Source organism: Echiichthys vipera (genome assembly GCF_963691815.1).
Source record: "Echiichthys vipera genome assembly, chromosome: 8".
Lineage (NCBI taxonomy): Eukaryota > Metazoa > Chordata > Actinopteri > Perciformes > Trachinidae > Echiichthys > Echiichthys vipera.
The window spans coordinates 14,180,839-14,205,157 of NC_139833.1; the positions used below are offsets into that span (position 1 = coordinate 14,180,839).

General features: G+C 38.2%; 3 protein-coding genes across 3 annotated transcripts; 1 reads left to right on the forward strand and 2 right to left on the reverse strand.

Moving 5' to 3' along the window:
- Positions 1-1,013: 1,013 nt before the first annotated feature.
- On the forward strand, positions 1,014-1,917 carry LOC310950160 (serum amyloid P-component-like; the record flags this gene model as incomplete). The annotated part of the gene is made up of 3 exons (XM_083917822.1): positions 1,014-1,071; positions 1,229-1,331; positions 1,407-1,917. 3 exons carry the CDS (start codon positions 1,014-1,016, stop codon positions 1,915-1,917), a joined length of 672 nt encoding a protein of 223 aa, XP_083773948.1.
- A 247-nt stretch (positions 1,918-2,164) lies between these two features.
- Positions 2,165-14,757, reverse strand: pip5k1ab (phosphatidylinositol-4-phosphate 5-kinase, type I, alpha, b). The gene is made up of 17 exons (XM_083918215.1): positions 14,696-14,757; positions 12,298-12,336; positions 10,996-11,030; positions 10,456-10,548; positions 10,118-10,248; positions 9,901-10,018; positions 9,328-9,480; positions 8,849-9,148; positions 6,899-7,134; positions 6,720-6,803; positions 6,544-6,592; positions 6,192-6,276; positions 5,886-6,056; positions 5,634-5,766; positions 5,478-5,531; positions 5,263-5,362; positions 2,165-5,143 (listed from the first exon to the last, which is right to left on the reverse strand). Exons 1-17 carry the CDS (start codon positions 14,739-14,741, stop codon positions 5,141-5,143), a joined length of 1,830 nt encoding a protein of 609 aa, XP_083774341.1. The 5' UTR covers positions 14,742-14,757; the 3' UTR covers positions 2,165-5,140.
- Positions 14,758-17,540: 2,783 nt separating this feature from the next.
- On the reverse strand, positions 17,541-23,430 carry ecm1b (extracellular matrix protein 1b). Its single transcript, XM_083918089.1, has 11 exons — positions 23,175-23,430; positions 22,407-22,463; positions 21,938-22,006; positions 21,683-21,745; positions 21,369-21,404; positions 20,988-21,268; positions 19,948-20,153; positions 18,802-19,090; positions 18,504-18,703; positions 18,228-18,315; positions 17,541-18,090 (listed from the first exon to the last, which is right to left on the reverse strand). The coding sequence occupies exons 1-11, from the start codon at positions 23,242-23,244 to the stop codon at positions 17,911-17,913; spliced, it is 1,539 nt and encodes a 512-aa protein (XP_083774215.1). The 5' UTR covers positions 23,245-23,430; the 3' UTR covers positions 17,541-17,910.
- Positions 23,431-24,319: the final 889 nt, after the last annotated feature.

A 24,319-nucleotide genomic window follows, 5' to 3' on the forward strand; every position in this document is an offset into this window, starting at 1 on the left:
AGGGGTGTAATGTGGTGGGACAACAGCCCCTTAGCAACTTTCTTAACCCCTACTTACAGCCCCTCTTGCTCTGACCACACCCATCTTTGAACTTAGCCTTCATTTTGATCTCAACTGTGTTTTGCACAGTTACAATGCCATTGCTTAAAAAAATCTGGTCGCAGACAGATTCGGGTTACAACACACACAGATGGAGAGGGATTTCATGTGTATCTTAAGCAAATATTTGTTTGCTGCTATATCAATGATCTGATTGTTGGGTAAACCTTTTTTTAGAATCTCAAAAGGGACAAAACTAAAAAGCACCTCTTTGAACAATGGGTTGTGCATGCATTGTGAAAAGAACAAAGCTTAAGACAGTGTATGTTTGTTCAATGAGAATCATAAGACACTTATAAAGGGGGTTGAGGACAAACATAAAAAGACATGTGCACCATCATGGTGTGCTCATGAGCAATATGTGCCCTGTGATAGAAATGAAAAAACACCTTCCTTCCTAGTGCAAATATTGAACATGTCCGTTTAGATATTGCATGCCTCATTATGCCCAAAGTGCAAGTTGTTTTCTAGCCTTAGATTGAGAAATAGTCTATAGTCCTCTATGATGAAAGCAAAACCAATAGCCTCTGAAATAAAAGCTGGTCAGACATCCTGAAAAAGGGGCTTCCAGCACAAGAAGCTAACACAGCCACAAGGTAAAGAAGACTCTACATCTTTAATGTAATCGTTTTTCAGATTCATTTTCAGGCTGGGTCATTTGATAGTTGCATATGATCATTTAGGTTTTGTTGATTTGTTTAAATGTACTGTCATAATACAAATAACCAATTTAATGAACTGATAGCCTATTTGCTCATTGGCTAATGGAAAAAATCAAAATTATTACCTTGAAAAAAGAGAACCAGCAGATGCGGCAATATTGAGTTGAAGTGATTGTATTGTACATAAAATGATTGAAAAAAAGAATTGGCTATTTCCATGGGTACTAAAATATTAACTTTTTCAAATCTCAGATGGAGAAACTCTTAGTTTTGATGGTGATGTTTGCAACATGCTGTGCAATACCCCAAGGTACGTCAACCTTTCTTTGATCAACAAAGGAGTAGCATTTGACTGATGTAATACAGACAAATACTTATTCCTGTTTCAATCACCGAACATTTTCATTAATTGTCAGTATTCTTCATTATTCTCCTCCTCTGAAAGAATTTTGATTTTCTGTGTGCAGATCTGTCAGGCAAAGTGTTTATCTTCCCCAAGGAAGGCAACATAGATCATGTGAAACTCCTGGCATCCAAAACCAAATTTGACTCTGTGACTGTCTGTCTCAGGTAAGTGGTAATCAGAAAGCTTTATTCGTAATAATGTCTGAAGAACTGTTTCTCACAGCTGGCACATCTGTTCAGATTCCAAACAGATCTCACCAGAAACTATGGGCTCTTATCTTTGGCTACTCCTACGCACAACAATGACTTTGTGCTCTTTAAGCCCGATTCAGGGAGTATCATGAGGGTGCATGCTCGCGATGGGGGCACAGACTTCCAGTCGCTGTCATTGGCTCCTAACCGCTGGCATGCTATGTGTGTCACCTGGCGCTCTGACAATGGGTTGGCTCAGCTGTGGTTGGACGGCAAGGCGACCATCAAGAGATTCATCAAAACTGGGCCCATTACTGGAGCACCTATCACCATCCTGGGCCAAGAGCAGGACACCTATGGCGGGGGGTTCGATGCAAGTCAATCATTCATTGGTATGATTACTAAATTCCATATGTGGGACTATGTCCTCCCTACCACTGAGATCAAACGCTATATGGAAGACAAACACTTCACTGCAGGCACTGTGTTCAACTGGAGAGCCCTGGATTTTCAACTCAAAGGGCAGGTCGTGGTAGAAGAGGAGGTTGAATTGATGTAACAGAATGTAAAAGAGTGAATTAATCACATGATATGTTTTCTAGATATAATTAAAATCTCCTTGACACTTCAAAAGGTGGTATTTTTTTGTTTTTAGACACACTATTATTCACAAAAACCTAGTAACAGTTGGATATTACACATTAACAAAGAGGGACTGAAACAAAGATTTAGAAAATATGTTTAATCCTTTAAAATCAGACATGAAAACATCACCACCACATAACAGAAACATGGCAGGAGGGACAGGCAGCACATATTGCATGAAAAGGCATTTCTGTGACTCCTATGTACATATACACATTTTATACAGAGTAAAAATATAGTAATTGAAGCATTGTAGGACAACCAGCAACGTTGGCTTGTAAGCCACGAGAAACATTCATGTAGAAAAAGCATGGGAGATTGACAACCCAGAATCTTCATGGAGCGAATATATCCATCATATCACAGTCTAAACATGAAATATAAAAAGTGAAATTGTCAAACAGTCCCCCTTCATTAGGCAATACACACTATAAAGTTCCAGACATCCTTCTGTCAGTATACATACAATCATCTAAAAAGGTACACAATACTACTTATGTCATTTCAGCCTGCACCAATCAATCATATTAATAAATATACTTCTTAGAGCTGAACGGTGGCAGATTGTGGTTCATATTGCATTACTTCAAATATACTGTAGTGTCTACACTGAGTGCTCCGCCCTTTAAGCACCATAATGTTGTTTCATTTGTGCCATGGTGTGGTACGTAACTCCGACAGAACTGGTCTACATCCAGCACAGTACCACCCATTAAAACAAAAATTACAACAAACATAAAAATACACTTGCCACAATGTCTTATCAGAGTTTTTCTAATGAGAATTAACCTGGAGTGTTTCCTTTGGTGGCTGTTTGACTCAAGCAACAAAGCATGACTTTAAACTGATCAATTTGAAAGAATCCATATTTTACATTTCAGCATCAGAAACAATTAATTTCAAGAACATCATCCCAAACTACTCAAAGGGATAAAGAATGGGTTCTAAAAGAGCTACCACAATTGTAGTAAATTGAACTTGACTTTTACAGGAATGTGGAGGTAAATCTTGAAATGTCTCAAACAATGAATGTTTGTCAGATACAGCTTGTGAAGCGTGAAATTATTTAGCAAAACAAACATCCAGTTTAACAAGAGTTCCTTTAAAAACACAGGTCAACCCAGTGTTATTACCTAGTACAACAGATCAGTCCGTGCAGGTATCGAGGAGTGTCTTATTTTATTTTCATGTTTAATGTACTGAACCCTGAACATTTGCAGGAACTCCCCACTCCTCTCTTTGGTGCCGTGACTGGCTTATACGACAAAAGACTCAGTCCTAAATCCTCAACTGTGCATTGATGAACATCCTTCCTTCTATATTCACAACTCACACTTCCCCCTTCTCCCTCTCTGCTGCATAGACCAAATGTGCCTACAAAACATAAACAGCAATTGCTTTAATGAGATGATGTCTAAGATCTTGAGTGTAGCTACAGTCACTTGGTAGTGATTCAAACTTCTGTATCAGAAATATTTCATGGAGGTTAAAACTCACTCTGTAGCTTGTTTAGTGCCCTAAACAACAACACACACATGAAAAAACAGTGAAAATAAAGCATAATTGTCATGAACAGCCGAGTAAAAGCGGAGTAAGACTACATTAATAAAAAAAATACAAATTGTAGCTTTAATATTGGTCCAGGAGTGAATGTGGGCAGGGGTCATTTCTGTAACCAGCAGAAATGAATAATAAAGAGACAGACATCCTCACTGTCTGATGTCGTGAGAGCTAAAATGATTAGCTGAGCTGATGAGCCACAGTGACTGAGCGCTTGACATACACATAACCAAAAAGGGATTGTACTAGTGTTTGCATTGAAATCGGAAATTCTTCTAAGCCCTGATTGTTGGTCCAGACATACAAATGGCAGTTTAATGATTGCGGCTGTAGTGATAAGGCAGGTTTCTCTGTGTGACTACACCACTAACCTTTAAAAAATGTCAGTTATATATCACACATGTTAGGGAAGGGACAATGCAAAGGCACAGACATGACAGATGAATGACAGCAGCTGGAAATTATTACTAATCTACTAGCTTAATACCATGTCATCATTTAACTAGCCAGCAATGCTGTCGACAGCTCTCCTCTCTGTATTCATTTATAGCACATGTGGTCACATCAGAGGGGGAGATTTTTCAGGGTTGTACAAATGTGGTTTGCTATGTTAATAAGACACATTCTATATAAGAAAAACATTGTAATGTACATTCAGCAGTGGCAAGATCTCGTTGGACCTTTACAGCACCACCGTGGCTTCCAGCAGAATAACTTATTACCAACTGGAAACAAAAATTACCATATAGATCTGGTTCAACCCATCCCTCCGCTGTTTCAAACAAATACTGTACATCCACAATCAGTAAAAAGAAATACATACATGATTGCAGAGCAGCACGTCTTGATTTGAACGTGGATTGTTGATGGCTCCGAGGCACCCCTGCTCACGAGGAGTGCCGAGGGGGAAATGGATGTGCGGTAACAGCAACACTTGAGTGTGAATCACGGAAACAGGCTTCGCCCTTCATGTGCTCTGAAGGGTTTGTGAGGTGCCTCCTGAAATGCTGTCTGTCTGTCTGTGCCATCTCACAATCGCTTCATGCTGCGAAAAAGTGGACACAACGACCGATTCTTCATGGATAATCTGACTGTGTTCACCATCCACCGGTGACTGGGGCATTGACTTTTAACAATATACAACTAATTATTTTGTTTATTATGTCATCGAAGCATCCTTCATGTTGCGACTGTGACGGAAAATCTTTGTTTAATCAATGTAATGCTGCCAGAGCAACTAAAGAGCTGCCAATTCAGGATCATAAGCGTTTTTTCCCTGGGTGTATATCAAAGACAATTGGGCTTTGGGAAGTCAACGGCCGGGAAAGCCAACGCCTAGCACACGCTGTCTTCTTCTTGATCTTCACACCGCTGCTTTCTTCATTGTCACAACCTCCACTGCACCTCGCTGCTTCATCCAGCGATCCCTTGTTTATACTGTGTAGGTGAGAAAAGAACGGAGGTGCAACGGAGGGTCCGTGGTGGATGGATAACTTTCACTCTCTTTATCCTTATGTCCGGCCACCTCGCCTCGTCCAGAAACTCCTCGTCTTCAGGAGGTCTGTTTTTTTTTTTTTTTACTGTGAAGATGAAACTAATGTTAATATCAAGGAAGGTTACCTCTAATACTGGCCGCTTCAACAATAGATTTATGAATAATCTTCAATTACGGATGTATAATTTCATCATTCAGACTTACAAAGCAGATGTTGGTTTCAGGGATTATGTCTGAGAGTGAAATAACATCTTCGTTTCCAGACAGGTTGCCTGAATTATCAATGGACCCTTCTGCCCCCAAACTGGAACAGAGAAAAGGTAATTAATACAAAACGACTAACACAAACAAGAAACAAATACAAACATTTCTCTGCCTGATGAGGCTGTGATTTTATGACCTATCACTGCCTTCTGTACCTGTAATGGTCAAGGTCTGTGTTTGCTGATTTGTGAACTTCCACCCCGACAGATCTACGGAGACAAGTCAGAGCACAGAAAATGAATATAAAATGTGAAATGCAAAGTGAGGTGGAATAAAAAAGGTCATGCATTATTATCTTGGTCATGCTTTACCGTAGGGGAGGAGAGGTGGAGGCAACTCCTGTGCTACCTAGTGATGAGGTGGACAGATTGGCCTCACAGTCAGCAGGGTTCTCCCCCAGAGGAGGGGTTCTTGGAACAAGATCCGGTCTGCCCGACTGCACGCCTGAGAACAAAGTATTAATAGAAAACACATTTCAACACCAGCATCTCCATGCTGAGCACATATATAAGTAGATCACATTAATGTCCTTATCGTTTTTCTTGTGATGTCTCAGTTCTTACCACTCTCTGCCTCTGATTCTGTGCTTCTAAAGTGACTGTGGTACACTAGTCTGGAGTCAACAGATGACTGCCCTGTTGCGTGGGAGAGGGGGGTGGGAGCTCCCAGGGTGGGGGCCCTCCTCAGACCTCCTTGACCTCCACTACGACTCTTCTTAGATGGTGATGGTTTTACTAAAGGTGATGCAGGGCATAAAAGTGGAAAAGATCAATACGGGCACCAAGACTTTTCACCTCTGGGATTTCTATGCTGTCAATAGGCCAGGCTATTAACTTTACATTTAGAAACACACACACATGAATACTTACGTGGGATTTTCTTGAACACTGTGTTGCACATGAATTGCTGGAAACGATCTGCATAGAAGCCAGGCCTATGAACTGAAACTGTGTCCTAATTTAGTAAAACAGAAACAGAGCCATTAGATACTCAAGTCTATATGCCATCAAAACTACAAACAGCAGTACTTTTGTTCAAAATTCTAATTTATCGAAGGTAATTCCTCTAAAAGGAAAAATGTGTCAATAATAATTAAATAAAATAGTCGCCACATAGTTTTCAGCTCGAATCAAAGACGGTACTCTGTTCCATTCTGCTCAGTTTCACAGCTTAACAATAATTTGTTTACCTTTATACAACATTTAGTGTGTAGGCTCTTACCCCATCATGGACCAAGGCCTTCCAAGAGTGCTCCAACTTCTTAATAAACCTAAATAATAAGACATAATAAAACTATTTACAAGAAGGTTATAAATGGGCAATGTAGGTGTGAAGCCTGCTCATGATTTAAGAATTAATGTTAACATGAGGAACGGATTTGGCTGTTCTTAACAAACCTGTAGGACTGAAGAATGTCAATGATGCCGATGTAGATCAGCAACCTATCTCCTTTAGTATTACGAGATGGAATACCGCCCATGCTGGAAGGACAAGGCCAGACAAATAATTGAATTGTCATGTACCCAGTCACAGATTAAACTACAAACGCTGATTCAGAGTCAGTAATAAGACTCACTGGTCTTCTGAATCCAATGCTCCCTTCCCTCGAGCCTCGCCCTGAATGGACTCCATGGCTGTACAGTAGAGACTTTTCTGTGCCTGTGGCCGCCGTTGATCTGGGGTCACAGCTCCCTCCGACCCACCACTGTCACCTGAGTTTCCCCCGCTACGCTCGCGATCTCGGCAGGCCTGGTCCATGTTGTGGATGCCCATCAATAGACTGTAATCCATGATCTTGAAACTCTGCAAGAGCTACATGAACATTGAAATTGAGTTGACATGAACACCAAAAGGTCTTGTGTCTTAACATTCACACGTACAGATTCATAGACAGTTATTCGTTATTTTGCTTGATTTGATGGTGGGCAGTAAAAGAGAAGTGGACGTGAAAGAGAGCTTTGAAAGTAAGACCGTTACACTATAAATATTCACATGTTTTGATTACTTACTACTTTACTTATATTAGGAAACAAATAATTCAGCATGACAACAAAACTGTTAGTCCTATATCAAATAAGGGCGCAATACATACAAGCCACGCAAACAGCAAATCATTCAGCAAGGATTAGCTTGCACAGTGGTAGACACACTGGACAAAGAGTGGTCATGATGATTGAGATACCAGAGAAGATAATAAATGAGTGTTGAGAAGTCAAATACCACAGTAATGTAAATTTAAGTGGACTGTGGTGAAGCAAAGTAGCACTGATCGCAAAGCAACCACAAAGACAGATTAGTCTTTAATGGAAAGAGATATATTAATGAATAAATTATATACAGCCTCTGTTATATACTTTGTTTGGCTTTCCCCAAGTCCAATAAATCAATATTATACACAAGATATTAACATTCGGAGTTAACTGCAATGATAAATGGCACCAGCCTCTTCCTTCATTTGGAAAGGCATCATCCCTCAAAGTAAACAAAGTATTAGTTTGCAGTGTCATGCAAGCTTGAGTCATATCAGCAACATTAGACTGTTGGTGTAAACAGCAGCGGTAGAGCTCAACACTAAGCGACAAACAACACGGTCCAACAATGCCGACTAATCGCTTTGGGAGTAACTAAAATTTACAGATGTCCTTGAAAAAAACAAAAAAACCCTCAGTTTAACAGCAGCCAAATGTGCCTACAAAACATAAACACCAGTTGCTTTAATGAGATGATGTCTACGATCTTGAGTGTGGCTACAGTCACTTGGTAATGATTCAAATTTATTTCTGTAACAGAAATATCTCATGGCAGTAAAGTCTCAGAACAGAACTTGCATTTTGTTTTTTAATGGCACCTGCGGCTTAGTTTGTCAGCTGTCTGCAGAATAACTCAGAAAAGTTCATTACAATTGTTAGTACCCCACAGAATAAAACATATCCACCATGTCATTGGTAAAAAAACTAACAAAAAAAAAACAAAACATTAAACCTTCCAGCATTAGTTTAGAGAGAGATATTTTGCTGATTTAAATAAATTGAGAACTGATTCCAGTGGAGAACCAGTAACAAGTTGTAATCGGATCTGGAATCGTATGCCTCCGAGCTTATCAATTCCTTTTATAAGTGCCGGCATGTTTTTCTGACAGCTGTGCATTGCAAAACAATAACATCAAACTCTGCTGGAGACTTGCAGCTACAATGAGCCACTGTGGAGAGGAAGAAACATTCCAACGATTTGCGTTATTATAACATTAGCGCCACCAGCAAAGCTTAGATTTTTTGAGGTGGAAACCTAAATAAAAAAGAAAGCTGTACAAATATTCTCTCATTTCATCTGCACTGTGTTCGACTTAGAGATAATAGAACATTTGCATTGATGCTGGAAACCAGTGAAGGCTGGTCTTATTTAGGATTTTAATACACTGACGCATATTTAACAATGCACACAAATGTGTCCTGTAATCCCATATGGGCTGTGAGGCTTGAAATAAATGACTCAAGTCAAATGAAAAACAAGTATTTATGTGACTCACCAAGCAGTCCCTCTGAATAGTCTTGCACAGGGCATTGTAGTTGTCCGCTTCCAGCAGGAGACCATCAGGCAAGTCCTGGATAAAGTCCAGATCTTTATGAATGGGAACAGCCTTTTCTCTCTCCTTAGGGGAAGCTCGTCTCTTATAGGTGGAGCCCTTCAGGTCGTATTTGAGATGCATGGGGATGATCCGAGGCAGGAGATTGTTCATCACAACAATACGGATATTCTTGCCCCCTGCCTGAACGCAATACAGCCCGTAGAACTTGGGTAGCAGGGTGCGCTTGTTTTGGTTTATGTTCTGGAGGAGGAATATGGGAAACAGATATATGAAACACTTTAAATTAGAAATTAATGATAAGAGCTCCCACTCGCTTAAGCCTCCTACTTCTCATGACAATTATAATTACTGCAATAATAATAATCACTCATATTGAACACACACTCCCGCTCTCTGTTTTATTTATTTTTAAGGCTCACCATGAAGTATCCAGGCAGGAGTTTCTGAAGGAACTCAGCCTCTTTGTGTTGAACAGTTTTGATGATGAACTCGTCATCACTGGAGACATAGAAGAGGGATCCGCTGGCCCCGGGGTTAGACAGCTCGATCAGCGGCTCGTTACACAGAGAATACTTTAGGGAGAGGAGGAGACGGCATTATTATCCAACAGAAGCAGACCAAACATGTTGGCATATACAGAGCTGTAATTTAGAAGAACCAGTGGTTTGCATCGAGTGACTTTTTCAAAGTAATTTTATTACAGAGACATGAAGTGATTTCTAGTCAATACTGTAGTCAATAGAGTCAATAGACTGTGAAAAATTTCAAAGTGCTGAAAAACAACCAGCAGAAAAAGTGTCCAGAGGGGAAAGAAATTCAAATGCAGTAAATAAACGTCACCAAAATGATTGCAGACAAAAAAAAACACTTAAGCTTTTAGCCTTGAAGTTGTACACCTAGGAAAGTTAGGAACAGTGACTGAAGCCATAATGACAGCAGTTCTTGTAAACATGGCGCGTGTGTGTGTGTGTGTGTGTGTTGTAAATACTAACCAGGTAGTCATCTGGCCGAATGCCAAAGAGTTCTCTGAAGTAACGAAAGGCAATAGGAGCGTACGTCTTAAAGCGAAAGTCACTGTAGTGGTGAGCAGGAGTCAGGTTACTGCCTTCACTGAAAACACATGAGAAAGGGGCCAAAGGCCATCAAACTACATGAACTCACAAACCACTAACTCACAATGTTGATTTAACTACAACTTCTGTTATCAACCTGGGGAAGAAGATGCTTTCGACCACCACAAAGTCCTGCATGAGAACGTCTCTCTCCGCCTTTTGGCTTAAGCTGCCAACTGTGTGGGTGATTCCCAACTGGATGGCACCTTTTAGGGCAGATGACGTGGTCTAGAGGGGTCAGAGAGAAAACCATAGTAAGCAGTGGAACAAACAATATTTTTCCCTTGTGCCTTCTTGCTTCACTCTCTATTGTTGGGATGTCTGGTCAGAGATATTTCCAGACTAATTTAAGAATATAGAAAACAAACTCCTTTTCCACTTTTGCTGCTCGGTGTCAAAAAACACTGGTGTCACTGACCCCCACCCTGTTCTAACCTTTTTATAGGTGGTCTCTCCTGTGGTGGTCTCAACCCCCCGGTGTCCGATGGTCTTCTTCATACTCTGAGTTGTGCCTGAAGAGCCAGGCATCTAAAAGGAGAGGGACAGGGAGAAACAAATTGAAATGCGATCTGGTGAGTTTGTTTGTGCTTCTGAACACAGAAGACAAAGAGCTCGCTGTACCTAAGCTTCAGGCCACATTTGATAAACATCTTCACATGACAACCTTCTCCTGACAAGTTGCTGAAATCTCAGCGAGGATCAAATTGTGTGGAGGAAGAAGGGAGTGATAACTGTCTCCTCTGTCTTTTTTTGGTCAATATTATTTAAAAAGTAATCCCAATCCCTTCTTTAAATATTCTTTTTTTGTTATCCTTGACAATATACATACACTCTCACACAATACAAGAATCATTTGACCACATGATTTTTTAGGCACTTCCACACAAAGTTAATAAACTGTCAGGGACTAATGTCTCTAATGACTAATGCAGAAGTATTTTCACAATTTAGTTAGGAGACTTCTGACGTCCTTACCTCTGCAGGGGCCATTTTCCGGATGCCACTGGTCCCTAAAGACAGAAAAACAAGTTAAATTGGGATTTCCATTTTGAGAAAGACACTAACTCTTGATAACATAAAGCCTTAAGGGGCCACTAGCTCCTTTGATCAGACATAACTTAATGAAACCCATGTAAATGTCAACCTATGCAGCATTAATTTGATGGCTGAAATAATCTTTAAAGGATATGAGCTGGCAGCTTTTAACATGGAAAAATGTATTAATGACTGTTTAAGAAACCCTCTGCTGGTTAATTAGCAGGGCTATTTCCAGCACTGGCTGATGACTATGAGGCCAATGATGAGCTAAGACCTAAATGTGGCCACAGTAACTAACTGCTGTCCTCGATACAACAGCTCTATGTGAACTGGAACTACTTCTCCCCTGCGCTGGCTGCTCTAGATTCATCCCTGATGACGTGTGTCTACATTCACAACCTCCTTTAGCAAAAAAAGACTACAAATATCTTTCTGTAACAGCTTACTTTTACTTTGCATTTATCATTTTCATTATCTCCAATATGCTAACAGTATAACTACATAATGTCTGTTAAATAAAGTAATTGAGCAAACTGGACCGATCAGCTCAGGAGCAGTATTTTGTAGGTAAGGTAAACAGTAACACAGGATGAAAGCTCAGGTCGGCACCAAGCACAGTGGACCTCTGGGTGTGTGTAAAATGCATTTGCTTGATAACCACAGATAAGAAGTGAAATTGTAATGCATAACCCAGACACATGGATCTTTCCTTCTGGGTAAGCATGATAACAACCACAGCACACGGTAGTTTTGTGAGAAAGGCACACAGTTGAAATAAAAGAAATACTAAACATCATTTCCTATGGCCTTACATAAACTTGCTGTTTAGATCTACAATCTCGCCCACTCTGCAAGCACCGCTAGCTTGTAACCAATGGCAACAGGTACTTCAATGCTGCAGTGCCACAGGTTAATATAGTATACAAAGGGATCTTGGGAAGATTATACAACTGTAGAAGCCATCCTGTGTGTAAAAAATGGAATTATATCAAGCAGATTCAATCCAGAAGATGCTTAGTAAGAGGACACTTTAACCCAAGGAAGGTGGGAGTGTTAGTAATAAGGCAGACTCACTGAATGCAATGCATCTGCTCTCAGTTAACAGGGACACAGGGCAATCCTCTGGGAAACAATATGCATCATTCTGCCCACATTCCCTCAACAGCGTACTATATCATCACTACTCATGCAGTTTCTGCTCACGCACACAGAAACACTCATGCACACCCATGCGTGTACCTCGCTGAAATGCTCTCCTCCAGAACTGAGTCCTAATATCTGTGGAGTAGGACATGGTCAGCCTAAACGGCTTCAGCTGGTAAATAAGCAACACTCAACATATTTACTGACTGTGTGGATGTGAGAAAATAGGTTTCATTTAAAACTAGAATGATTATTCAATCAATTAAATTAGAAAATTAATCATCTACTATTATATAACAGACAAATAATTAACATTTTCTGGTACAAGCTTCCTAAATTGGATAATTTGCTGCATACTTTCATCATATATGATAGTAAACGATACCTCTGGGTTTTGGACTGATGGTCAGATAAAACAAGGCAATGCCTGGGTACCCTGTTTCTCCTGCTATCTTATAGAAAATTGTTCATTGATTAATCAAGGAAATATTAGGAAATGAATCGACAATGAGAATAAAAATCAACCGCAGTCCTATTTCACCACGTGGCAATTTCTTTCAACAGTCAATGTTGAACTAGATAATGACACACTGTGCAGAAGATTCAGGGTAGGAATTACCCAACCCAACCCAATTACTTAAGAATGACTTTAGCTCGTCAGTGACAGCCCTTACGACAATAGGCTAACCATCTGTTCCTCTCTGTATACTAAACAACTCCCTGCCAGCCTTGTTAGCCTGCAGCATACACAAGGCAATAATATGGGACATGCACACTCTCCTAACATCATTTTCTGCCTATGAAGACTCCATAAACATACTGGTTCTTGTCCCAATGAGTAAACAAGGCCAATAAGGGCTAGTATACGGATACCGCATTATGTTACTGTCACTCAAACGGTGTGTGTGTTTCACTGAAAGCTGTATCTTGTATTTGTACACTCTCAGGCTCTCAGCCATGTGGGAGCCACAGCTTTTGAAGCCACTATTTTTATTCACTGATTCAGACTGGGCTGTTACCAAAGGGACAAGCAGCTCCTCTATACACAGGGAAGCTAATGGGTGACACACAACTAAATGGATTACCAAGATGCAACCACTCCATCATCTGTTCTGTCTAGAAAATAAGACACCTCTGAGAGCACTTTAACTGCCCACCACCCATCTGTTTGAAAGACTGGTTCGTCATGAGCGATTCTTCAGACACAGATCTGAATAAGCCAGGATGAGAATTGGCTTTAATGTCCAAGTACACACATGAAAGACACAGAGGTAGACATACAGCTAAAAACAAGGATAACAAAATGAACAAAAGTAAACAGACATTGGACTACTAGTACAGATTTAAATATATGTATAAAAAAGAACCACAGGACTATGAAATTGTTAACATAATGACAACAGTGCAATGGTGCAGAGTGCAAGGGGTAGATATTAATGTTACAGGTTGCTTTGTAGGGACTAATGGATATTAACTGTTCATCCTGGGGAAAGTAAAGCTCTTACACAAAACATTTCATCAGCTAAACACGGATAGCAGAATTAACTTAATGAACTAATGAGTTACACGTTATATTAAGGTCACTCCGTACACACCCTGCTTTGTGTAAATCCTGATCATGGTGTGTTACATTAAGGCATCTGCACATTTCATATTAATACGTTTTATATCTTACTGTGTTTTCTAAGTGTATATTTATATATTTTTCTGCGACCGCTAAAACCAAAACCACCAGGTCAAAATTACTGGTATGTAATCTGTTTACATACTTGGCAACAAAGTTGATTCTGATTAAGCCCGTTCATTCATTGATTATGGATGACAAGACTGTGTCATTAAAAAATGTAGGAAATCAATCATTTCAGTGTTTGTTTTGATAATTACTTCACCTCGTCTGTTAAACTTTGGAAAAGTAACCCTAACTGATGAAAATGGATTTGCATGCTAGCTTTACTAAAAAAAACTGAACAGAAAGGGAGGAAAAGGAGGGGTGTAACAGGCGAGGAGGGCTAGCGGATAACGGTAATTTCCCATTAGATGGACCGACCCGTTTGAAACAGCAGCCTAGCTTGTCCCATACATACACTATCCAATGGTCAGTTATTAAAACCACATATTCTAACTCACTAGCACACAAAAACCGTATTGTTAACAAAATTGCAGGCTTGATAAACAAAACACACCCATTTGAGCCAACGTGGTCCCCGGGAATTATTTCTTTACATGTCATTAATCCCAATAAATAATTCGATATAAATACAAGCGGCTTGCTAACTAAAGCCTCGCGTAATTAGCATCAAATTAGCCACTGCTTGGTTCATTTGTTAGGTTGAAAGCCTCCATGCTAACTAAGCTAGCTGGCTAACCGGGGGACGAGAGAAAAGCCCCAGCCTCCCCGCGTCATACCGTTATCATCGCTACAAAATGTTACACAGTTCTGTTTATATGTTCGTTTTAAGACAACAAAAGGAGGAAGATGTATCAACCAAGATACCTGTCGGGGCTGTTGATCCCGAGTCTGCTGTTCCAGCAGTCGCCATTACGGTTTGACTGTTCTCATCCCCGACACCGCCGACAGTTGGGTTCTCGGCACAGACGGTTCTTGGTTCTTCTGATGCTCGTGTCGCAGCAGCGCCACAGCGCCCCCAGTGGACGGAACTGGAACCGCTTCAGTTTTAAGTTGCGTCAAGTTCCAGCAATAAATAAATGCACAAATAAATACATAAATAAATAAATGCACAAATAAATACAGAAATAAATGAATAAATAAATGCATAAATAAAGGTACAAATAAATACAGAAATAAATAAATAAATAAATGCACAAATAAATACAGAAATAAATAAATAAATGCATAAATAAAGGTATAAATAAATATAATAAAAAAAATACAGACATAAATGAAAAAAATAATGTGGATATAAATAATAAATAAATGCATGAGTAAATTAATAGATTCATGTATAAATAAATAAATAAAATAATGAAAAATGAATAAATAAATGCATAAATAAATGTGTACATAAATAAATTAATACATAAACGAATAAATACATGGATGAGTAAATGAATAGATAAATGTATAAATACATTGAGGAATTAATTAATTAATTGATCCCTAATTAATTATTAATTAATTAATTAATACAGAAATAAATAAATAAATACATTCATGAATAAAGGTACAAATAAATAAATAAATGCATGAGTAAATTAATAGATTAATGTATAAATAAATTGAGGAATTAATTAATTAATTAATTAATTAATACAGAAATAAATGAATAAATAAATGCATAAATAAAGGTACAAATAAATAAATAAATGCATGAGTAAATTTATAGATTCATGTATAAATAAATAAATAAAATAATAAAAAATGAATAAATAAATGCATGAATAAATGTATACAAAAATAAATTAATACATAAACTAATAAATACATGCATGAGTAAATTAATAGATAAATGTATAAATAAATTGTATAAATTAATTAATTAATTAATACAGAAATAAATGAATAAATAAATGCATAAATAAAGGTACAAATAAATAAATAAATGAATAAATGTATGAGTAAACTAATAAAGTGTATAAATAAATAAATAAAATAATAACTAAATGCATGAGAAAATAAATAGATATATGTATGAATAAATAAAATAATAACTAAATAAATACAGGAATAAATGAATACATAAATGTATAAAAGAGGTATAAGTAAATAAAATAATACTAAATTCATGAGTAAATGAATAGATAAATGTATAAATAAATAAAATAATAAATAAAAAGAGAAATAAATGAATAAATAAATGCATACATAAAGGTATAAATAAATGAATAAAATAATAAATAAATGCATGAGTAAATGAATAGATATATGTATAAATAAATAAATACAATAATAAATAATGTATAAATAGATGGATACATAAATACAGAAACAAATGTATGAATAAATGCATAAGAAAGGTATAAATACAATTAGAAATAGATTTGTGAGTAAATGAATAAATAAATGTATAAATACATGAATACATAAATGAATAAATAAAGGCTTTAAATGTATTTCTACACTTGTGTTCACCTATATTTATTTCTGTGTCCATATGTTAATGAGGTAGGATGTCCCATTTATTTGTGTATTTATTTATTCAATTTCAATTCAATTCAATTCAATTTTATTTATAGTGTCAAATCATAACAAAAGTTATCTCAGGACACTTTACAGAGTAGGTAAAGACCACACTCAATGACTTATTTATGATTTACATAGACCCAACAATTCCTCTGTTGAGTACAGTGGCAACGAAAACCTTCCCATAACAGGCAGGAACGTCAGACAGACCCAGCTCTGTGGAGGACGGCCATCTGTCCTGACCGGTTGTGGAGGAAGAAAAGGAGAGAGAAAGAGAGAAAAGACACACAGATGGACAGAGAGAGACAGACAGACACACTTCCAGAGATGCAAGCAAAGCCTAACAGTAACTATAATATATAATAATATAATATTATTCATTCATTTATTTCAGCACTTATTCATGTATTCATTTATTCCTATATTTATTAATACATTTATTTATGCATGTATTTATTGAGACCTAAGTCATGTTTAGTCCACCATATAAAAGTATAGAATAACATCAAATAAATATCAAACTTAATTTAATTGTTATTATTTACACTGTGATATGTTTTAGTCATATTATTATTGATCTTACCGAGTTGGATTGTGATTTCCAATGTGTTTTTCCTGTTATGCCTGTTTTATGCTCAAACACATGTGTTGTGTTGTGTTGCATGTTATGCATAGCTTGCATCTTTTTATTTTAGTCTTTGCATGACCATGTCCATGTTGGACTGAATCTGTTATGTAGCTGTTGTTAATGACAGAGTAAAATATCAGCTAACCAAATCATTGAATTAGGTTTATAAGGGTTGTATAATGCCCATCAGCAGGTTTGGCAAGAAGGTTCATTTTTTAATATAGTGTCCCAAGGCAGACATTAAAACGCTTCCTAGAAATCTGATTAAATAATCCTGTGTAGCAACATTAAGAAGAACACAAAATTTAAACGTGAATGAATAATACTATGAATGACAATTAAAAAGAATACATAAGCTAAATCATGGCTTGTTTTACAACATGTGAAAATTTGTCCAAGGGATTAACTACGACATCTTTCAATATCTTTCTAAAAGTTGCCCTCCACCACATATTTTTTAAATTTACATTTTGTTGCCAAACAGTCCTTGTCATCTTGAGGTTTTATTAAACGTCATCTCATTCAACTAATTGTTCCAGGCACACATGTAAGAAGACAGTAAACCACAAGAAAGGTACGTTAATCGCTTTTATTATAACTGTTGTAGATATAATCTTAACCAAAAAAACCCATAAAGAGTAAAACTGATCTTGCAGCCCCAAATGAATCAATAAAATGCATTCATGATCAAATATGTAAAGAGCAGCCTATAAAAAAAATAGTGGTGCAGTGACACAGAAAACAGTTTTACAAACTAAGAAATAACAATATTTGTTTCTTTATTCTTGTGATAACTAAGCTTTTCATGTGATCTGACTTTGGTCCATATTTTCTTACAGACCTCTAAAAGTTCCCGTTGAGTGATCACCTCTGCTGCTAGCTTGCTGCTTCCCTAAATGGCCCGGTGCCACTCGTGTCAGCAGCAAAAGGTCATGAATGTTTAGGAGTGAGGGCACCTTTTCTTCTTCTTTTGGCCTAAGGCGGTGGTTGCTTTGGAGATGGCATTCATCATAATTTTGGAGAAACACTGTTGGGACTCTGGTGAAGACATCTGGCAACAGCGACGGACAGGTGGAGAAGGAGCCTTCTTTATTGAACATATCTCTGGCACTATCTCAAGCTGATTTTATGGAGAGAACAAGATGACAAACACATGAGAAATAGCCTTAGGAAATCAGAATTTTGGGGTTAATAGCTCCTAATTTCTGATTTGTCCTGCTAGATTTAGTACAGACTCACTTCCCGTTTTTTACTCACCTTTTGCTGAAAACAAACAGTCTTGTCTTGTTCAGACAGGGGGCAGCATTCGTTCACAAAGCTCTTGAGAGGAAAACCAACAGGGAACCTGAAGCAAAGCGACATTGTTACTATGTCTAGCTTCACATTGTGCATACAGGAAATGTATCAAAATGAAAACAGAAAGACAAGAAAATTTGTACCAATGCTAACAACAAAAAACATGAGAGAGAAAGAGAACGATGAAGACGGACAGAAAAACATATCAAAGGCCAAATGTAGGAAGGACAGTCTTACTTCTTCTTGATGATCTTGTAAGTGTCACATATTTTGTAAAGTGAGAGCTCTTCAGTGACGGAGGTCACATTATAATGTGGATCAGGGGAAATGGTTTGGAAACAGTTGTGTCGATCATTTGCTGTGACACCTGAACAACAGTGGAAACCCTCCTCTTTACCATTCTCACCCTCGCAATATTTGTCAATCTCCTGGCGCCACTAAAATACGAGAGGTAAATGGGAAGGAAAAAACACGACTGGGTTTAGTAAAATATTTATGTGTGTAGGTTGTTGTTGTTTGTTTTTTTTTGCTTTACCTTCAGATCGGCACAGTTGAGCACACCCTTCTTCTTTTTGCAGCACTGTTTGAATCCCTTTTCAATACGATTAATGGTCTTTGCCTGCCGAGCCAGCCTTTCATGGCCTGGACCTTGCATGCAGTTGATTTTATAGCGGGGGCGCAGCTTCTGGTCTCGACACAGGGATTCAATGGTGTCAGCGGTGGGTTTTCCAGGAGGAAAGCTGATGTCAACTTTCAGGGATGCAGAAGGTTTCTTCTCATTCTTTCTTCTGTTTCCTTTGACACTGTACGGAGTCATAACTTTCCTGTAAAGTATGAGGCAAAAGGTCAGAGCCCGACGTGACCTTCTTCACCCTCTAGGATGCTAAAATGAAGGAACTGTATTTTGCAATGGGATGATCTCTATGATTTCTCTTCAAAATCACCTTCTTTCTTTTGTCTTAAAGGTTAAGGTTGGTGTTACTCTATATTTGTTTTATGTGAGCCTTAGAACTTATGGATCAAACTGGACATCCTGGATTATATTTTATTGTCTCATTGAAGAACCAGAATATTTTCTGATTTCCCTACCCTGTCTCTGTCAGTCCCAGTTCGAACTGGAGATGTAAATCCTTAAATTTTTATATATACATATATTGTATAATATAATATGTATAAACATAAAAACATATTTTGTCGTAATTCAAAGAAAAGTAAAAAAGTGAACTTAGAGGGACTATTTTCAGCAGCGCATTAAAATGAATAGACATTTGGTGTTGTCGTGTGTTTTTTCAGCACCAGGACAATGTATGCTGGACTGACTCAAAATAAACTAGTGTCAGTGTTTATTGAAATGAAGGTACATGTCACAGTGCAAAAATGTTTCCACATAATTGTCTTTTCATGGGGTCTATTGACCATGAGAAAAATATAGAATATTGCATAACATATTATTCAAGGCATTGGCAGCTTTTCAAAATATTAAAAGTTGAAACTGATTTCTGATTCATCCTGCATAAGAGCATAGATGTTTAGTCCCATTAGGCAACTGCTGGGTGGACCTAACCCATTTCATTACTCTTGAATTTCATTGATTTTCAATAGCATAGAGTAACTGTGATGCTACTTAACTAAGACTTGGTTGATAATATCAACATTTTTATTTATCAGTTACCATGCATACCTCTCGCAAGAGCTGGGGTCAAAGCTGAAGTTGGCGGTAGAGGGAAGCGGTGGCACCGGCAGCTCCAATGTTGCCTTGTAGTTCGGGTTTGGAGCGTCGCTGTGGAAGCAGTTTAGCCTGTCGATTCCTACCTTACTACAGCAGCCATACTGGCGATCCTTCACTGATGAGTCCTCCTGACAGAAGGATTTGACTGACAGCTTCCACTGTAGATGGCACAGAACAATAACACAGACAGTCAGTGCACTGTATGCATTAAATCCTTTAATACTGACATGAACGCATGCTGAGGTTGTATGTTGAGTGAATGGCACACCCACAAAAGAAATTATGAAGAGTGTCTTACTGTAAGACACACTTAACCGAAACTGAAAAACAACCATGGTAAGTGGAGGGTGATGAGATTAAGATTCTGCTTTATTCCCTGAAGAATTTGAGACAGGTTTGCTGCTTGTCTTCAGACAGATCCACTGCTTCTCATGCCAAGGCCTGTCTGTTATGTCAGGCTGGGTTGCATATAATGTGCTGATCCACGGGAAGCGCCCAGGGCCTTCAACTTTGTTTAAAAAAATGCAGGAGCCATCATCTCAGCAATGTGGGGAATGTTTCATGCCCTTTTCATGTTTGGGATTTTACAAAAACATGCACAAAAAGGATGTTTGGTTTGACTTTATGATACTAAGCCTGCTCCTTTACTTCAGGAAATAAAATGATTTCAGTTTAAAGTTACAAAAGTTGGTGATGAATACGACATCTATGAGAGCCTCCATGTGAGTTAATAACTTGATAACCAATATCTTGGTTTCAATCATAATGATTTGGGACCAAATTTTATCCCAACAGTGCATCTCATTATGTTTTTCATCAAGCTTCTTGAGAAAGTAATGGAAACTAATGAGAAGATGAAGCCAAACATAATCAACAAAGCGGAATAGAGCAAGAGCAGCAGGATAAGAGCAAGCAGACACAGGGTGTCACATTATTATTTTATACTTATACAGAGGAAAGAAATAGCTGAATCAGCCATTGTGCAAACTTGCCGCCTGTGTGGCGCAACACAGCGTCACTTCCCTCTCCCACGTCTGGTTCCCTTTGCAGCATTCACTAAACCAGGACTCTGCTTTATTGACAGCTCTGGCCCTTCGCTTCAGCTGGCCAAAACCAGAGTCAGGAAAGTAGGAGTCTGGGTAGCGGGGACGAAGATCTCCGTGGAGACAGATGGCTTGGAGATTATCAGAGTTTGGTTGGCCGAGTGGGAACTGAACGGGATAGTCCATCATGGGAGGACCACCAATGGAACGGGGCCCAAAACTTGGTCGACCTTAGAGGAAAAGACAGGAATCATACTGTTATTTGATTCACACTTTTACAGCAGTAGGTATTACAGATGAAGTTAAAGAAAGAGGAAAATAAATACGAACGTCCTCTAGGTGTCAAAACTCTTGGCCTGGAACCACCTGACAGGATAAAGGCTGTATTGTTATTATTATATATACATGATAGATAGATAGATAGATAGATAGATAGATAGATAGATAGATAGATAGATAGATAGATAGATAGATAGATAGATAGATAGATAGATAGATAGATAGATAGATAGATAGATAGATAGATAGATAGATTGATAGATAGATAGATGGCTAGATGGATGGATAGATGGATAGATGGATAGATGGATAGATGGATAGATAGATAGATAGATAGATAGACAGATAGATAGATAGCAGCGTACCTCTCTCACTCATGGTATCAAACTGTTCTGGTGGAGATTCCATTACTTGCTCTACGGGGAACTCTATAAAAACAGAAAAAAAAACAGAAACAAAAGATAATGCTACAACACTTATGGATGGATGATTCATTAGTGGCCAGAATAAAGCAAGCATGCAGACAAATCTGAGCAGCCAAAGTGAAAAAAATTTCAAGTGGACATGCAGCTATGTAGTTGTCATGTCAAAACAAGGTCATAACAAAAGACGAAAAGTACCCTTGGGATCGAAAAGATCTGTCAAGTCCGCCTCTTTCTGCAACATGAAGGGATCTGGTTGTTGCATCTCTGAAAGACACATGGATTTTTAAAACAACTATTCACAAAAAAGAATATTGACAGAGAGACAGAAATATTTGTGTTTGATATGTTCTATACTTGAACATGACCTACTGTACGTCAACTATAGTCATGTATAACCTAAAATCTTATCCTAACCTCAAACTAAACTTAAAGAGGATCTGTAGAGATTCACTCCAGAGCCACAGAAGACATCAAAGGTTAAATGGTTCTCTTCGTGACAAGCAAACTGAACTTCACACGTAAAATTAAAAAAGAACTAGAACGTCTCCTAACCCTTAAACTAGACTCTTGAAGTAGAGAGCGCTGGCCAAATGCCAGACTGTGAACATCAGAGATCCTAATTGGTGCTTGCAGAGATACTGCACTAACATGTGAACACACGCACCTTGCATGATTTTGTCAATGTCAAAGGTGACATCACGCTGCTCCATGTTGCGCTCATCTGGAAAAATGTACACACAAAGAGCAAGAAAGCAGTTGACAAAGTTATGCAACTCTTTATGCACTAATTAGATCAGGCAGCAGTGGAGGAGGTATTTCAGTACCACAGCGTAAAAATACTACATTAGAAATAAAAGTCTTGAATCTAAAACATGTTTTAAAATGTTGTAAAGATCAGAAGTGTTTTCAAAAAAATTCCCACGCGATGTGACGTATGTAAGAACTCATTGAATATTACACAATATAATATTACTTGTTTTAATTTTGTTCCCAGTTGGTGTGGTGCTAATTGCGTTATATCTAAAATATTGAATCACAGTGCATCATACTCTATTACCTCATGTGCAAAATCTTAATCTGCAAAGTAGATATAGTAAAATAAAGTATTACTTATTTTACTAAATAAATGTAGTGAAGCAGAAGTACCATAGATAGAAGCATTGAAGTTAAGAATGAGTACCTGAAAGTTAGGTAAGTAGTTACATTCTACCACAGGAGACACCACAACAGACATGTATAACCTATATGAAAGTCCCCCCTGTTTGCAACAAGATTAACGTCAGCAGGTCTACGGGCGAAATAAACGCAAATACAGCAGCTCACACGAACAAAAATGGAGTCAGCCAAGAAGCAAACAAAACCATTTCAACAACAACAACAACAACAACAACAACAACAACAAACAGAATAGGGGAATTAACAGGATACCAACCACTGGATGCTGAACACAGCAAAACCAAGACACATGCTGTGAAGCAGACTGGATCCCAAGACGACCCCATTGCACACTCTGAAGCGTCTGTCCTGAACTGTTTGTCCCGCTGCCGATAGTCCCGACTCCTGGCACAGCGAGCAGAGGCCGCCCAGGGAAACACGCACCGCGGGGCAGCGCACAGACGGGCCCGGTAATTGGTCCAACAGAGGCTGCCGCGCTGTCCGTCTGTGGGAGCGAAATACCGCAAACACTTTTTATGGTTGTTGAGAAGTTTCAGCCGAGGGGGGATGAGGCGGAGAGAGGAAACGAGGGAGGGAAGGAAGTTTTTTCAACGTGACTCATGTGATCCGTTCAGATCCATCCAGGCGGCTGTGCTGTTGTGTGGGAAAGGCATGTTAAAGGCATGTTAAAGGCATGTGTGAACATGATTCTTCTATACATTTTTCTTTTTCTTAGTTCAGGCTGGCTGTTGAGCAATTAACTCGTCACTCATTGACGGGCCATAAAGCCCAGCCCAACTAATTATCAAGTTATTATTTGACTAATTGTAGCCTTTACGATTTTGCCCAAGTGAAAATCGTAAAAAGTTAACTATGATGATGATGATGATGATGATGATTACTTATATATAATGTGGAAATAATAATAAATATGTCTTATGAAATAGACACATCAGTAAATATTTAGTAAATAAAAAATATATAAATTCAATATGTTTTATTTCAAATTTGGGAATTCCCTTTTAACAAATGTGAATGCCTTTGTGTAATTGAAAATTGTTTTTTTTTTAATTATTTATCTCAAAGATCTTCAACAGGGGGCCCGGGACCCCCAGGGGGTAATAAAAAATGAATAAATAAATTTACACAACCTCGATGATAGGCTTACTGGCTCATAGGCACTTAGGTAGCCATGCACAGATACAATTGAGCTGAAGGATTCAATGCATCTTCCAAATGTATGTTTAACATTAACCTTGACGTATAAATATATGAATATGTTAATAATGATTACTGTGTTATATCTTAGTATTGTATGCACCATAAAAAGCTGTGTGTATAGGCTTTAGGCCACCTCAGATGTTGGGAAAGTATTTATAGTAGGGGGTCCCTGCTTCGTCGCTCTTTAAGCTGAGGGTTGCT

Bases quoted from the DNA above. Each gene is read 5' to 3' on its own strand.
- pip5k1ab (XM_083918215.1), bottom strand. From the start codon at position 14,741: ATGGCGACTGCTGGAACAGCAGACTCGGGATCAACAGCCCCGACAG. The intron at 10,249-10,455 runs GTTAGAACAGGG...TGACCCCTCTAG, and splicing joins GAGAGACCACCTATAAAAAG to ACCACGTCATCTGCCCTAAA. The intron at 5,363-5,477 runs GTACAGAAGGCA...TCTCTGTTCCAG, and splicing joins ACAGACCTTGACCATTACAG to TTTGGGGGCAGAAGGGTCCA.
- ecm1b (XM_083918089.1), bottom strand. From the start codon at position 23,244: ATGGGGTCGTCTTGGGATCCAGTCTGCTTCACAGCATGTGTCTTGGTT. The intron at 22,464-23,174 runs GTTGGTATCCTG...ACATTTTTCCAG, and splicing joins GCTGTGTTCAGCATCCAGTG to ATGAGCGCAACATGGAGCAG. The intron at 21,269-21,368 runs GTTCGTATTTAT...TTTTCCTCTAAG, and splicing joins AGTTTTGACACCTAGAGGAC to GTCGACCAAGTTTTGGGCCC.